Source organism: Stigmatopora argus, chromosome 1, assembly GCF_051989625.1.
Source record: "Stigmatopora argus isolate UIUO_Sarg chromosome 1, RoL_Sarg_1.0, whole genome shotgun sequence".
Taxonomy (NCBI): domain Eukaryota; kingdom Metazoa; phylum Chordata; class Actinopteri; order Syngnathiformes; family Syngnathidae; genus Stigmatopora; species Stigmatopora argus.
In genome coordinates this window covers 23212819-23227305 of record NC_135387.1, presented here as the reverse complement: position 1 = coordinate 23227305, position 14487 = coordinate 23212819, and the positions used below count along the sequence as shown (strand labels likewise).

The window sequence follows — 14487 nt, the reverse complement described above, 5'->3', positions numbered from 1 at the left end:
TGTTATCTGATTCCCATTTGATGAGAATGGCTTCCTGTTAATTGTTGAGTTTTAAATTGAGTTTTTTTTCAATACAGAAATACGAATTATAGTCCAGAAATGTTGTTAAATAAATAAATAAAATGACTGGAACGGAATTTCTCTTTACTGTTGAAGTTATTTTTTTTCTCTCAGTGACTCCGAGTCAAACAACATGGAGGAAGAAGAGGATGGAGAAGAAGATTTGGATGAAAAGTGGCATGAGAAAGATGAGCCCCAAATGGAGCAACAAGATGACAGGTTCGAGTGCGAGGAGCTGCAAGGGGAATCCCAGCAAGAGTACCCAGAATGCTCGTCTCTTGGCTGGAGAGAGGACGACTTGGAAAAAAGTACGGATGCCTCGGATGCACCCAGACCTCTAAGCCAAGAAACGAGGAACCTGACCGCCAGCGAGTTGCTGCTCAACAAGTCCGTCGACACACAACAATGAAACACATACACGCTGCAATTGAAAGTGGTTGATCTGCTCTCCTTCTGCTCAACTTTCATTGCAGAATGTTTGAAAATGAGGAGATCTCCGAGTCAGACAAGTTCTTCCTGAGGCTTCCGCGGCCGCTCAAGATGATCTTTGCCCTCTACAATACCATGGTTTCCAAGTCGGAGATGCTGTGCTACTTTGTCATCATCCTCAACCACATTGTGTCGGCGTCGCTCCTCTCCCTCATTCTGCCCATCCTCATCTTCATGTGGGCCATGTTGTCCGTGCCGCGGCCCACCAAACGCTTCTGGATGACTGCCATCATCTACACGGAGGTACACCAAAATACATTTTTTTTTAAATTAAAAAAAGACCATACTTATTCTTAAAAATAAAAATGTGCAAAATTTTGCTAAATTCATACTTTATTTAGTATTTAGGTAACTTTTAAGATTTGTCTTAGGTCATTGAATATATGTTGGAGTATTTAAGATAACTTTTCTTTAGAGTATTTGGGATTTTTTTGTAGTACATCGTTGCACTTATCGCAGGAATACTGTCTTTAAATGACATTTTTGAAGTATTTTAGTACATCAATAGTATTTAGAATCGAAATACTGGATGGGAAGGTTTTAGATTTTATGTAAAATGATTTACTAATAGAAGTCAGTGGGATTTCATGTGTCCATGAGGTCATTTTGATTAGTTTTATGGACTATACTAATAAATGTATCAATGTTTAAATAACTTAAGGAGCATTGCAATACAATATGTACATTTCTTTTAGTGAGTATTTCGTTGAATTAAGAATGTTAGGATTACTTTTAGGGAGTATTGGTGCCCATCATTAATATTTAGATAGTATTGGATTGGATTGGATTGGATAACTTTATTCATCCCGTATTCGGGAAATTTCGTTGTTCCAGTGGCAAGAGGGTGAGGATGCAGGAATAGGAAAGGCATTTTAGACATAAATAGATAGGTAATAAGTAGGTCAAGAAATAAATACATGAATAAATATATAATTAAGTAAGCGTGTTGCTTAGGACATATATACATACATACATACACATAAATGTACATGCATGCATACGGTAGGTCTTAACACACAGCCATTTTTTTGTTAAAGAGCCTGACAGCTGATGGGAGGAAGGATCTGCGGAAGCGCTCCTTCCTGCAATGAGGGTGCCGCAGTCTATTGCTAAAGGAGCTTCGGAGGGACTCCACAGACTCATGCAGGGGGTGGGAGGTGCTGTCCATGATGGACATCATCCTGGTCAGCATCCTCCGCTCTCCCACTTCCTCCACAGAGTCCAAAGGACAGCCCAGAACAGAGCTGGCCCTCCTGACCAGCTTATTCAGCCTGTTCCTGTCCCTCTCCGTGCTCCCGCATCCCCAACAAAGCACTGCATAAAACACTGCAGAGGCCACCACAGTGTCGTAGAAAGTCCTCAGCAGTGTCCTGCACACTCCAAAGGACCGTAGACTCCGTAGACGTAGTATTGAAGTACTTTTAGGAGATTTATATTCAAATATATGCTGTTTTTTAGTGGCTTTAGGAATGTTTGTCTTAATTTGAGGGAGTGTTTGGCTACATCTATCAATATTTAAATTGGAGTCATGGAATATACCAGTACATCATGTCAGGATTGTCTTCAGTTGAAAACAAATTTATGAACGTTGCGATGTGAAATGTATCTTTCAACATCTTGAAAATATCCCAACTAAATGACACTTGGTTGTTGCATTAATCCCACAAAACTCTTGTGTTTCTTACAGCTGAACGTGGTGGTGAAGTACTTTTTCCAGTTTGGTTTCTTCCCTTGGACCACCTCGGCCTACCGTGGCATCAATGCCGATCGTCCCTTCGCGCTGCCTAACATCATCGGGGTGGAGAAGAAGGACGGCTACGTCCTTTTCGACCTCATTCAGCTGCTCGCTCTCTTCTTCCACCGCTCCATTCTCAAGGTTAACCCAAATGAATTGGATTATTTCATAGGGTTAAAGTGTGTGTGACAGGAAAATATTGTGTACTGGTTTTCATAACGGCACAGTGTCACGGGCTGTGGGACAACAAGGAAGTGGAGATGCCGGATTTCTTCAAGAAGCTCAAGAAGAAGGTGGACAAGAAGAAAGTTAGTGGAGGAGAAAAGGAGAAACCAGCTCGCCGCCGACTCAAGTTTCTCCCTCTGCAGTCGTCCACCACTTCCATCTTTCACAAGCTGAAGAAAGGAAACTCCACAGACTCGGAGGGTGAACAGGAAAATATATTTAAGTTGCACTTTTGGGAGGGCTTTTTTTTTTAATTATTACAAACAAAGAACACACATACGTTAGAGCAGGGGTTTCAGACTCGGGTTGGTTCGCGGGCCGCGTTAACTTCAACTCGATTTCATGTGGGCCGGATCATTTTAGATATAATATTTAGATTTTTTTTAAATAAATTGATTAAAATAACTGGATTAAAAGCCCTGAATATTCCGTTTTTTATAGATCCAAAACAATGTTTATTTGAGCTTTTTTAAATATATTTTTAGATTTTACAAAATGATTTTTGAACTAAAAACACAGAAAAAAATGATTAAAAAATTACAATTATTGATTTAAAAGGGGGAAAATGAGGAAATTTAATATACATCTATACTCCATTTTAATTTGATCCTAAAACAGAAAGTCGGCACTCATGATTTATTTTCCTGGGCCACACAAAATGATGCGGTGGGCCAGATTTGGCCCCCGGGCCGCCACTTTGACACATGTGACTTAGAGTAACAATAGTAAAATGGCGAAAAACGAGCTAAAGAAGCATCTGTTAACAGAAGTTTTTCAGATAACAATAACCTAAAAAAATCAAAATAATAGGCTGTTGTGGTCAGAGAGATAGAAAATAAAAAATAAAACATACATAGGTTGCACTTCAGTATTCGACGCAGACCCAACAGAAAAAATGAGCAACGTATAGTGCAGAAATTTCTTTACTCCAAACAGTTCTTCTTCCACTACTGAATGGCATCTTCATCTGGGACGATATATTTATTAATTGAATTGTTTTTATGAAGTGGACAAACCCAAGAGGGAGAACAGCAAGAAGAAAAGGCGGCGTCGCCAAAAGGCCCCTCTGACCAGACGACAGAGGATGAGGCAGCAGATCAGAGAGCGGATGCTGCAGGCTAAAACCACCATCATTGAAGTGTGAGTAACAAAAATAATGTCTGTGTATCAAAATGTCACCAAGTTTGTCTTCCAAAAGAACCTGTCCATCTAAAACTTGTGTTCCTTTCCAGAGCCCTTCACATCTACTTACCCATAAGGCAGTTTTTTTACGATATCATTCACCCCGACTACAGTCCAGTGTGTGACGTCTACGCGCTCATGTTTCTCATCGACGTGGTCAACTTCATCGTCACCATTTATGGATACTGGGCTTTTGGGGTAAAGTGACATTGACCTCCCTGAAATGCCCAAAACTGACTGCATGCAACGCTAGGGTTATAACAATTAATGGATATTAATCGATACGTGAATTTGTTAAGCACCATTAAATCTAAGTCGATGAAAATGTCGTTTTTGAGTGGCTAGCGAGTGGGCCTCGCAGTTCTGGGGTCGAGGGTTCGATCTCAGGTTGGTCCGCACTGTCTGAAGTTGGCATGTCCCTTGCGTGGGTTTTCACTGGGTGCTCTGATTTTCTCCCACATAAAAAAAAAACATGCATGCTAAGCGAATTGATCTCTCTAAATTGCCCCTAGCTATGAGTGTGAATGATTGTCCCGTGATTGGCTGGCCACCGATTCAGGGTGTTCGTTCCATTTTAACACTGCTTAACCTAGTCAGAGTCACGGGGTGCGGGAGCCTATACCTGCAGACTGGTCGCCTATCAGCAATGTTCCCTCTAATTTTTTTGTTTGTCTGGGCAGAAAGACAACCTCCCTGAGCACACTGAGTACCGGTGTGAGCAACATCATCATTGCTCGCTATGGGCACACACCAATATCACACCTGCCATAAGCAGGTGTATGTCTACTACACATAAATGATTTAGTAATAATAAAATGTAATGATTAATATCTATGAATGGGCGGCCCAGCGGATGAGTGGTTCGCGCGTCGGCCTCACAGCTAAAAAAAAGGGGATTTTATTTTGTGCGCTCCATATGATTTGCTGTGCGCAGAGAAGACGAGAGTAGTGCGCAATTGCGCATGCGCGCAGCTTAGAGGGAACATTGCCTATCAGTCCTCGCGCATAAATCGAGACTAACAACCATTCGCAATCACAGCATCAGCCGACGGGAATGAAACCGACGCTACCGGTGGCAAACTCGAGCTCGTCGCAGAAAATTGTACAATCGTCCATAGACTTGACAATACGTTCCACCAAAAATTGCCACCCTCCAATAAGGTTGCTTATTCTCACCCCGGTCCTTGGCCCCACCACCTAAATACCTTTCTAGATCCACCCGTGACCTTATCAGGTAGCACTGACTTTGGTCTCTGCGTGTATAGAAGTACTCAGCGGCAGCCGACATCACCGAGTCGCTGTCCGAAGACCAGGTCCCCGAAGCCTTCCTGGTCATGTTGCTCATCCAGTTCGGTACCATGATCGTAGACCGGGCCCTCTACCTGAAGAAGTCTCTGCTGGGAAAATGCGTTTTCCAAGTGGTGTTGGTGTTCGGCATCCACTTCTGGATGTTTTTCATCCTGCCCGGTGTCACCGAAAGGTAAAGGCTTCGCTTATTTCTAGTGCCGATGACCGGCGGTTGATGCCGTCCTGGTTTTCATTGGGTTCTCCGTCCAGGAGGTTCAACCGTAACCCCGTGGCCCAGCTGTGGTACTTCGTCAAGTGTATTTACTTTGGCTTATCGGCGTACCAAATCAAATGCGGCTACCCCAATCGCATCCTGGGAAATTTCCTCACCAAGAACTTCAACTACCTCAACCTTTTCCTATTCCAAGGGTACGAGGCGTGGCGTTTTTCGTCCACGGGCGAACGGGACGTCCCTCTGATTGAGACGATTTGACCTTTTATCCTCCTGGCCGCTTTCAGCTTTCGCATGGTCCCGTTCCTGACCGAGTTGAGGGCGGTGATGGACTGGGTGTGGACCGACACCACTCTGTCCCTGTCCAGCTGGATCTGCGTGGAAGACATCTATGCCAATATTTTCATCCTCAGGTGCTGGAGGGAGTCGGAAAAGGTAAAAAAATAAAAATAAATGGGCGCTCATTTGCTCCCTGACAGCCCATTTATTGACCCCATTGTTTCAGAAATTTCCCCACACGCCGGGACAGAAGAAGAAAAAGGTGGTGAAATACGGAATGGGAGGAGTCCTCATTTTTGTTCTCATCGGCATCATCTGGTTTCCGCTGCTCTTCATGTCTCTCGTCCAATCGGCAGCCGGCGTCACCAATCAGCCGGTTGACGTGTCCATTGAACTCAGCATCGCTGGTTACGAGGTGAAGAGTCGTTCACTTGCTTTCTCTCGATGAACCCTTTCACGCATTAAAGATATTTTTCTTACGTGTTTTTAGAACATAAAACCAAACCAAAAAAACCTTGCAGCCTACAGGAAAAAAATATATATAAATATATTGGATTGGATTGGATAACTTTATTCATCCCGTATTCGGGAAATATAAAATAAAAAATTTTAAAAAAAAAAAATTAAAAAAAATATATATATATATATATATATATATATATATATATATATATATATATATATGTATATATACATACTTGCTACTGTGACAATGAAATTTTCCGAATACGGGATGAATAAAGTTATCTAATCTAATATATATATTGCTTAAAAATATGTTTTTGATTATGATAGTGAATTTATGGATTTATTTTCAGATTTTTAAAAATCTGAAATGAATAAAAAAAACAAATACAAAAAAATCAGCATAACATTAGTGTTGAAAAAAATCAATCAATGAATTAAAACACATTATAAATAAAGAAAAAAAATTCAAATAAGTGTAACCTGGTGGGTTTTCCTCTGGGAATTTTTTTTTTTTTTTTTTTTTTTTTTGTATTCATCTCTTGTGAAGTCCCGTCCCGGTGCTATTCACGGCAATTGACGTCCAATTCATGTTATTCAAATGATATGTTTTTGTGCATTCTTAGCCTCTATTCACCATGAGCGCCCAGGAGCAGAACTTGGTCTCATACTCCGAAGCCGGATTCAACCGGCTGACCAAAATCTACGCCACCTACCCAGTGAGCTCTTCTTTTTTTCCCCAACAAAGCAAAAGTCCAATTCAATCAATTCAACGGAATGAATTAGATATGATAATAATTGATTCAAAATCTTACATTTTGGTCATTGGTTGCAACGTGTCCCAATTCTAAGAGGCTTTATGGACTCTTTGTCCCCAAGTCCGCCATGCAGTTCATCATGAACTACGAGGCCGAAGATATTATCGTGGCCAAGATCAAGAGCGACGCCAGCCTGCTCTGGACCATCAGCCCGGCCAGTCGGGAGGCGATGATCCAGGAGCTCACTTCCTCCCCTCATTTCTACGTGACGCTACGATGGACGCTGCTCAGGTCGGAAGACAACGTGACTCGTCCCGCTAAATGTTGCCAAACAGATTTACTACGCCATCTTAAACCGTCAACACCTTTTTTTTTTAAGAAATGCCTCCATATCGATGAATGTCAAGACGGTGGGGGAAAACACGGTCAAGTCTGAAGACAAGTCCTTGAAAGAAGGGATCGTCCACATGCTCAAAGGCGATAGTAGCAAACAAGTGTAAGTCGCCATTTTGGAGCTTTATATGCCATCCGAACGTGTTTTTTTTGTTACCCCCAGCCTGTATCGTGACTTGTTACATGATTCTCTCTTGCTAGGATTATTAACTCCCTGCTGCCCAGGTTCTTAAGGGGTAACAGAGGAACCGAATCCAAAATGGCAACCAGGATGAATGTAGGTGAGTTGCTATTTGAACACCTTCAGGAACAAACGTCACGACAGTGGACAACTCTTTGAAAATTCGCACTTGAGACTTTTAACCCTTTATAGGGCAAGTTGATTTGTTCATTTTCTGTACCGCTGATCCTCACGAGGGTCGTGGGGGGGTGCTAGAGGCAATATAGACCAAGCATGATTTGGGGATGTAGGAGGAAACAGGAGTACCCAGAGAAAACCCACCTGTTAATTTAAAATATTAACTGTTTGTATTTTATTTTATGAACAATAGCCTAAAAAAACACAGCATAAGCTGATGTAAGAGGAAACAGGAGTACCCGGAGAAAACCCACCTGATAATTTAACATAACTGTTTTTTTAAAATAACTATAGCCTAAAAATCACAGCATAACAAGCTGGTGTTGGAGGAATCAGGAACACCCAGAGAAAACCCACCTGTTCATTTAAAATATTAACTTTTTTTTTAAAAAATAAACAATAGCCTAAAAAAACAGCATAACAAGCAGATGTAGGAGGAAACAGGAGTACCCGGAGAAAACCCACCTGATAATTTAACATACTAACTGTTTTTTAAATAACTACATAGCCTAAAAAACACAGCATTACAAGCTATTGTAAGAGGAGTACCCAGAGAAAAAACACCTGTTAATATAACATGTTTTTTTAATATCTATAGCCTAAAAAACAGCATAAAAAGCTGATGTAAGAGGAGTACCCAGAGAAAACCCACTCATTAATTTAACATATTAAGTTTTGTTTTTTTATAACTGTAGCCTAAAAAACACAGCATAACAAGCTGTTGGTGGTGAGAGTGAAAAATTAAGACATATAAGCCCCAGGTCCAGGCAAATTATGAAAAATACTGCGATTTATATTTTGGAAAATACGCTAATACTACATTGTCAAATTTGACCATTTTTATTCTGACAGTCCAGCTGTAAAAATGGAAGGTTTCTCCCGCAGGCCAAACTGACCGTCCAGACCTCCTGGCTTTCTTCCGGCCCCTGTCAATGAAACTCCGAAAGGTCAACGATACTTTGGAGCGGGAGGCAGATCAATGGTGGATGGTACAGGAGTGCTCCCCCACCTCTGACCCCTCCGACCCAAAGTGTGACACCATTGAGATGGTGGTGTTCAGTGACAAAGTCAGTCCCTCCAGTCTCGGCTTTTTGGCTGGACACGGGTACGTAAAAAAATTAAGTGTTCGACCAATATGGGTTTTTCACAAACGAGACCGTTTTTGGAGCTGATATTTACTGCAAAAGCGTCAAAATTGGTGTAAAAATTGTGAATAATGCAAGCACTGAACTCCTTTGAACTTTATTAATAATCACACAAATGTCACAAGGCGTCACCGACGTCAAAGTCTCGACTTAACGAGCGGCTGTGACCGGTCATTTATGTCAGGCGAGGCTTTGAATAGAGCAGGTTCGGCTGCATCCGAGCTGAAGTAAAATTCAATTGCTTTCTTCATGCCGGCCAGTCGGATTAAAATAAAGCCCGATACCAATATCCGTCAAAGTTTCTAAATATCGGCCGAACTCTAAAAAGAATGGCAAACCTTTATTTCAATGTTAGCGGCGTCCTAATACATGTCATTCTCAGGATCGTAGGGCTCTACATGTCAGTGGTGCTGGTCGTGGGCAAGTTTGTGAGGGAGTTCTTCAACGGCATCTCGCGTTCCATCATGTTCGAGGAGTTACCCTGCGTGGACCGTGTCCTCAAGCTGTGCACGGACATCTTTGTGGTGCGCGAGACCGGTGAGATGGAGTTGGAGGAGACCCTCTTCGAAAAGCTCATCTTCCTCTATAGATCCCCCGAGACCATGATCAAGATGACCAGAGAGAAGGAGAGCTAGGCAGGGACATCTGTATCGACTAAAAACGTTTTGTAAAATGACTGAAGTAGAGATGAATAGGACAACGTAAGATGGGGTTCACATGATACAGTATGATAATAGTATTGCAATGTTATAGTTGGTGTTATATTACACGACAGGTTTTAATCAAAAACAACATATGGATGCCAGCTAGATACATAATTTTTGACTGCATGCATTTCTAATAGTGAACAAATGGTCAATGATTTGATTTTGCAAATAAATTTGGAATTTCTCAAAGCAACAGGAGGTGTTTCAGTGTTTTCTGACAATAGTCCAAAGACAATCTAATGCACGCAAACCTTTTGGGCTTGTAAACATTTGTATTTTCACAGAATTTTAATAAATGTCAGCAAGGTAACGTTTGATTTTATCAGCTGCAAAACCATTTCAACCGAAGAATGAAAGAAAATGCTTGCACATTTTTCATCTTTAATTTAACTTTAATTACAAATCACTGAAAGGGAGATGCCATTCTGTTAACCAGACCCTTCAGGACATCAAAGTCCTCCACCATGTTTTCCAACAATAGTAGGAAGAAGTCTTCTACGCCAAAAGGATCACATCCTGCAAAAACACATTAGGTACAAATTCACATGTTAAAAGCAGAATTGTGACAGACCAAAAAAAAATGTTAAAACGACACTGCTCCATAGTACATCGCTTCATTTATTTATTTTTTGTTTCCTATTCTACATGCTCAGAACGTATGATTGACGCATTGGGTGTGAAATGGGAACTTACATGCCGTCTTGGGTTTGACTACTTTGACGCTGGCTTCAGCCGCCTTGATCGCCTCACTTTTAGCCTGCGGCTTGAGGGAGGCCCGCACCGCGCTAGCGCAGATAGAAGAGAAGCGGATGTAGCTGCACGGAGGACAAATACAGAGAGTTGGTCCGCGGGATGCTAAGTCATATTTCGCACGCATGAACACAACATGGTTTGGATAACCTGCATACATGAAGACGTGTGGGAACAGATTTCGACTAGCATTAGCACAGGGGCTAACCAGCAGAGCACTGATTAGATTAGGTCTCAACAATACGATACGTTCAACATATACATTTAACAGTCACATTTTTAAGCAATAATAAAGAGTAAACAATGGAAATTTGTTTATTTATTAGGTTATTTGGTTTTTTAACCTGAGTCCTGCCTGTCTCCAGTAAGCGACCATCTTGACAGTCTGGTGTGTTGCTTGAGCTTCTCAAGGACAGGTAGGACGCGGGGTGATGACGTCAGTTTTAAGCGCTCCGTTTTTATGTATTTAGTTTTTGAAAAAAGTTATTGATAACGTAAAGGTGGTGAGAGTGGTAAATTACTCTGAAAAATACCTAAGAAAATTACACCAGGTTAGTGAAAGACTCCTGGTTCCGAAATGTATGAATATATAAATATTTTTCAAATATGAAGGAAAAAAACGCATACGTTCCCAGTGTCTACCACAGGAGGGCGTATGTGCAAGAGACCGTTCTCGATTTGTGTCCCATCCGCGCTTCCGTCCGTCGGTCGGTCGGTCGCTCTGTCGATCCTTGCGTCCTCCTTCCTGCGGTCACGCTGTCACCTTCGCTGGCCAGCGGCTCTCCACTTCTACCGTCAAACATGAAAATCTGGGCGTCAGAGCACATTTTCAAGTGAGTTTTTCTGTCTATCCGCGTCTGGCCAACTTGTCTCAGTTTTCGCAACTTCCTAAAAAAAACATACTTCGCTGCGTCTTTGTAGCATGACGGCTAGCCACAAGTTGGGTAACTTCATTTAATAATAGAAAGTTCTCGCAAATGTACCAAAAAGGTGCGTTTGACTTTTTATTACCATTTTTCAGCCTCTGGAACTGACCACAACATGACGTCTCCTGTTTCCTTTGTTAGCAATAAAAAGTTCGTCTTTATCGGGCCGTGTCTTTAAACATATCACTAACAAAAGATATTATTCAATCATATCAGTTATCACTTATCAAGTTAGAAGATGACATAATCGTGATTACATAACAGTCTGCTGGTCGAGACGAAAGGGGGCGTTTTCCACTGTAACAGCCGACGAATCGCTGCCAACCCTCCCAGTTCAAATGGATTGGACGTCTATCGCAGTCAATGGTAGCACATGATTGACATGGTATACTGCATGTTTTTAAAAGCCACCCGTGGGAGACGGTGACCAAGGCCGCCATGCAGAAGTACCCCAACCCCATGAACCCCAATGTGTTTGGCGTGGACGTCCTGGACAGAAGCGTGGACGCGGAGGGACGCTTACACAGTAAAAGACTGCTCAGCACCGAGTGGGGTCTTCCCGCCATCGCCAAATCTGTATGTGCAAATTTGCGTTACTTTGGGGGGGAAAGGATCAAAGACAAAGATTGACAAACATCTTATGACTTGTTTTTTTTTTGCTGTAGATCATTGGATTAACGAGGACATGCACGTATGTCCAAGAACATTCGATAGTGGACCCCAAAGACAAGACCTTTGAGCTGAAATCGACAAATGTGAGTCTTGAGACACGCAGATGCGTTCCAACAACATTGCTAGAAAAGCTCGCTTATTTCACCAGGATTAAAATAACAATAACATCCTGAAACATCCTCAAAATAAATGTAAATCCTTATACATTTGTCGTGGTCGCATATTTGTGCACCCAAGTTCAAGTCGCCTTTTATTTTATTTTTTTACATTGATTATTTTATCTTTCTCAGAACCGATTTCCGATCATGTGATTGGATCGGGAACGTCCCTAAAACCTTTTATACGAAGACGATATGAATGCTTTGGAGGCAAATTTTGTTGTTTTGTTTTATAATTCAAAACAGTGCTATAAAGACAATTTTTTTCAGACTTTTTACCATCCATTCGAATGTAATAGTCTCAAAACTTTTGACCAAGAGTGAAAATATTGTATAATATTCTTCTTAAACCGCATACAGATACATCCTCTAGTTTAAAAAGTGATGAAATATTATTTTCACAAAGTTGCTCCACTTGTTTTTTTTAAATACTGTTATAGTTTTTTTTCTCCTTTTCAGATTTCCTTCACAAACCTGGTGTCGGTAGATGAGAAGCTGACATATAAACCTCATCCACACCATCCTGACAAGTACGTATTCATGTGTAAATATTTGCACATGCCACAGCATTGAAATCAGAATCAAATTATGATTATTATAATTTTAAAGGAAATGACTACATTGGAGGGGATACAGGGCAGGCTGGCTGCCTGCCGATCCATCACAACAAAATCCATTTTAAAAATTAATTCAAATTGTAATAAATTGAAGAAAGAGACCAATTCAAATAGATGTGCTCTGTGTGTATCTTTTCCTAGGAATTTGATGTACTGTATTTTTCAACTATAAGTTGCATTTTTGACAGGGCAGATTTTTATTTGATAAGAAACCAAGAACAAACATACATTAAAATAACAATAGTAAAAGAGAGAACAACAGGCTGATTAGGCAAACAAACAAAAACACAACGGTCTGGCCAGAAAGAAACAAAAATACATTTATATGTTGCACTTGAGTATTAGTCGCAGGCATAGCCAAACTAGGGGGAAAAAGTGTGTATTTGTTTTTTATTTTGTTTTCTAGCTCTCTTGTGACCTATCATAGCTTCACCGTTTATCTGCCCTTGATGGCAATGGGTGTTTTTAATATCAATCTCCTTCTTTTAGTAACGACCAAAACACATTTTCAAAGCTGGGATGGCAGTGAATGACTTAAACACCCTAACTTTTATATATTAGATGGTTCGCAGGCTGCATTAACGTCAAATCGATTTCATGTGGGCCGGACCATTTTAGAAATAATATTTAATTTAGAAAATAATAATAATTATAAATGGATTAAAAGAACTGGATTAAAAGCTCTAAATATTCCGTTTTTTCTTAGTAAGGGAAAATTTAATCATTTGTTTTTAATTGCGAAAGGAAACCATTTTTCTTTAATTATGTTCCATATTAATGTGGAAAACCGAAAATATTTTTAGATTTTACAAAATGATTTTTGAACTAAAAAGACAAAGAAAAAAATGGATTAAAAATTTCAATTATTGATTTAAAAGGGGGAAAATCAGGAAATTTAATAAACATCTATATCTATCATTTTAATTTGATCCTAAAACAGAAAGTCGCCACCGATGATTTACTTTCCCAGGCCACTCAAAATGATGCGGCGGGCCAGATTTGGCCCCCGGGCCGCCACTTTGACACGGTGTCTAAATCCATTTTTTTCCTCCCTCATCGAGCAGGACGGTTTTGACCCAGGAGGCTCTGATCAGCGTGAAAGGCGTCAGTCTGAGCAGCTACCTCGAAGGCCTCATGGCGAACACCATGTCCGTCAACGCCGGCAAGGTGACGTCCCACCCCGACTTCCCCGGCCCGTCATTGCCACTCATCTTACCCATTTCTTTCCCTTTTGAACATCTCAGGGTCGCGAGGCGATGGAGTGGGTCATTCGGCGCTTAAACGCCGAAATCGAAGAGCTGGCGGCCACGGCTCGTGGAAGCATGCGCGTGCCCATGGCGGCCGCCGTCACCGACAAATGACAGCGGCTTTCCAGCTGTCGTGAACTAACGCGCGCCTCTATCATTGGCGGTACGTAGACACTTTTGGACGTGGGTGACCTCCGGATTCCGCCATTTATTTTCTTCCCACTGTGCCACAAGTTCACTCCATCATTACAGCATCATCGCTTCATTAATATCGCAATCGTTTTTAACCCTTTGGCTGCCCGATTCTGGGAGGATGTACGCGTATTAAGAATTGCATTTTACGTCATGCAAAGCTGCCAAATACTTCTAAATCTTCCGTAGTTTACTACGCACGTCTTTACCAAAATACTAAATATGATTTTTTTGTCAAAACTACAAAAATCCCCACAAAAAAATTCAACCAAAGTTTTTTTCAGCAATTTACATTTCAAAAATGTTGAAAGTTTTCACTTTTGGCTCGTCGTTTTAACTTAGTGTCACGATTAATTTGGAAACCCAACGTTCTAAAAAAAAAACTTGCATTTTGCATGTTGTCAAAGCATTCACTTATTTTAAAAATTGCGTGCGCACTTCCTTTTCAATGACACGTGTGCATTCTCATCAGTTGTTTCAAGCAGTGTAGACGTGTTAGCTATCTCTACAAAAATGATAACTTTAAAAGGTTTTTGGCCATTCGACAGTCAAAGGGTTAAATAACAACATTTGGACATAAAATGATTCTGTTAGCCCGACTGCGTGTTGG

At 41.0% G+C, this 14487-nt stretch overlaps 3 protein-coding genes across 3 annotated transcripts in view; 2 read left to right on the top strand and 1 right to left on the bottom strand.

Annotated features, from left to right (window-relative positions):
* LOC144082458 (piezo-type mechanosensitive ion channel component 2) overlaps positions 1–9303 on the top strand; it is a 32179-nt gene extending 22876 nt beyond the window's left edge. The window contains exons 41-56 of the mRNA XM_077609644.1: positions 175–447; positions 534–792; positions 2237–2425; positions 2512–2710; positions 3517–3649; positions 3742–3889; positions 4957–5171; positions 5249–5407; positions 5498–5645; positions 5716–5904; positions 6581–6673; positions 6834–7003; positions 7092–7208; positions 7307–7386; positions 8349–8568; positions 8991–9303. Of these exons, the coding sequence (XP_077465770.1) occupies positions 175–447; positions 534–792; positions 2237–2425; positions 2512–2710; positions 3517–3649; positions 3742–3889; positions 4957–5171; positions 5249–5407; positions 5498–5645; positions 5716–5904; positions 6581–6673; positions 6834–7003; positions 7092–7208; positions 7307–7386; positions 8349–8568; positions 8991–9243 (2845 nt within the window). The 3' untranslated portion in view covers positions 9244–9303. The remainder of the gene's footprint in view (positions 1–174; positions 448–533; positions 793–2236; positions 2426–2511; positions 2711–3516; positions 3650–3741; positions 3890–4956; positions 5172–5248; positions 5408–5497; positions 5646–5715; positions 5905–6580; positions 6674–6833; positions 7004–7091; positions 7209–7306; positions 7387–8348; positions 8569–8990) is intronic.
* Positions 9304–9679: 376 nt separating this feature from the next.
* On the bottom strand, positions 9680–10536 carry atp5f1e (ATP synthase F1 subunit epsilon). The gene is made up of 3 exons (XM_077609671.1): positions 10410–10536; positions 10009–10130; positions 9680–9831 (listed from the first exon to the last, which is right to left on the bottom strand). Coding segments are annotated over exons 1-3 (156 nt in total). The 5' UTR covers positions 10442–10536; the 3' UTR covers positions 9680–9829.
* A 185-nt stretch (positions 10537–10721) lies between these two features.
* LOC144082465 (PRELI domain containing protein 3B-like) lies at positions 10722–14102 on the top strand. The gene is made up of 6 exons (XM_077609657.1): positions 10722–10898; positions 11399–11567; positions 11657–11746; positions 12281–12351; positions 13503–13605; positions 13683–14102. Exons 1-6 carry the CDS (start codon positions 10867–10869, stop codon positions 13797–13799), a joined length of 582 nt encoding a protein of 193 aa, XP_077465783.1. The 5' UTR covers positions 10722–10866; the 3' UTR covers positions 13800–14102.
* The last annotated feature ends 385 nt before the right edge of the window (positions 14103–14487 follow it).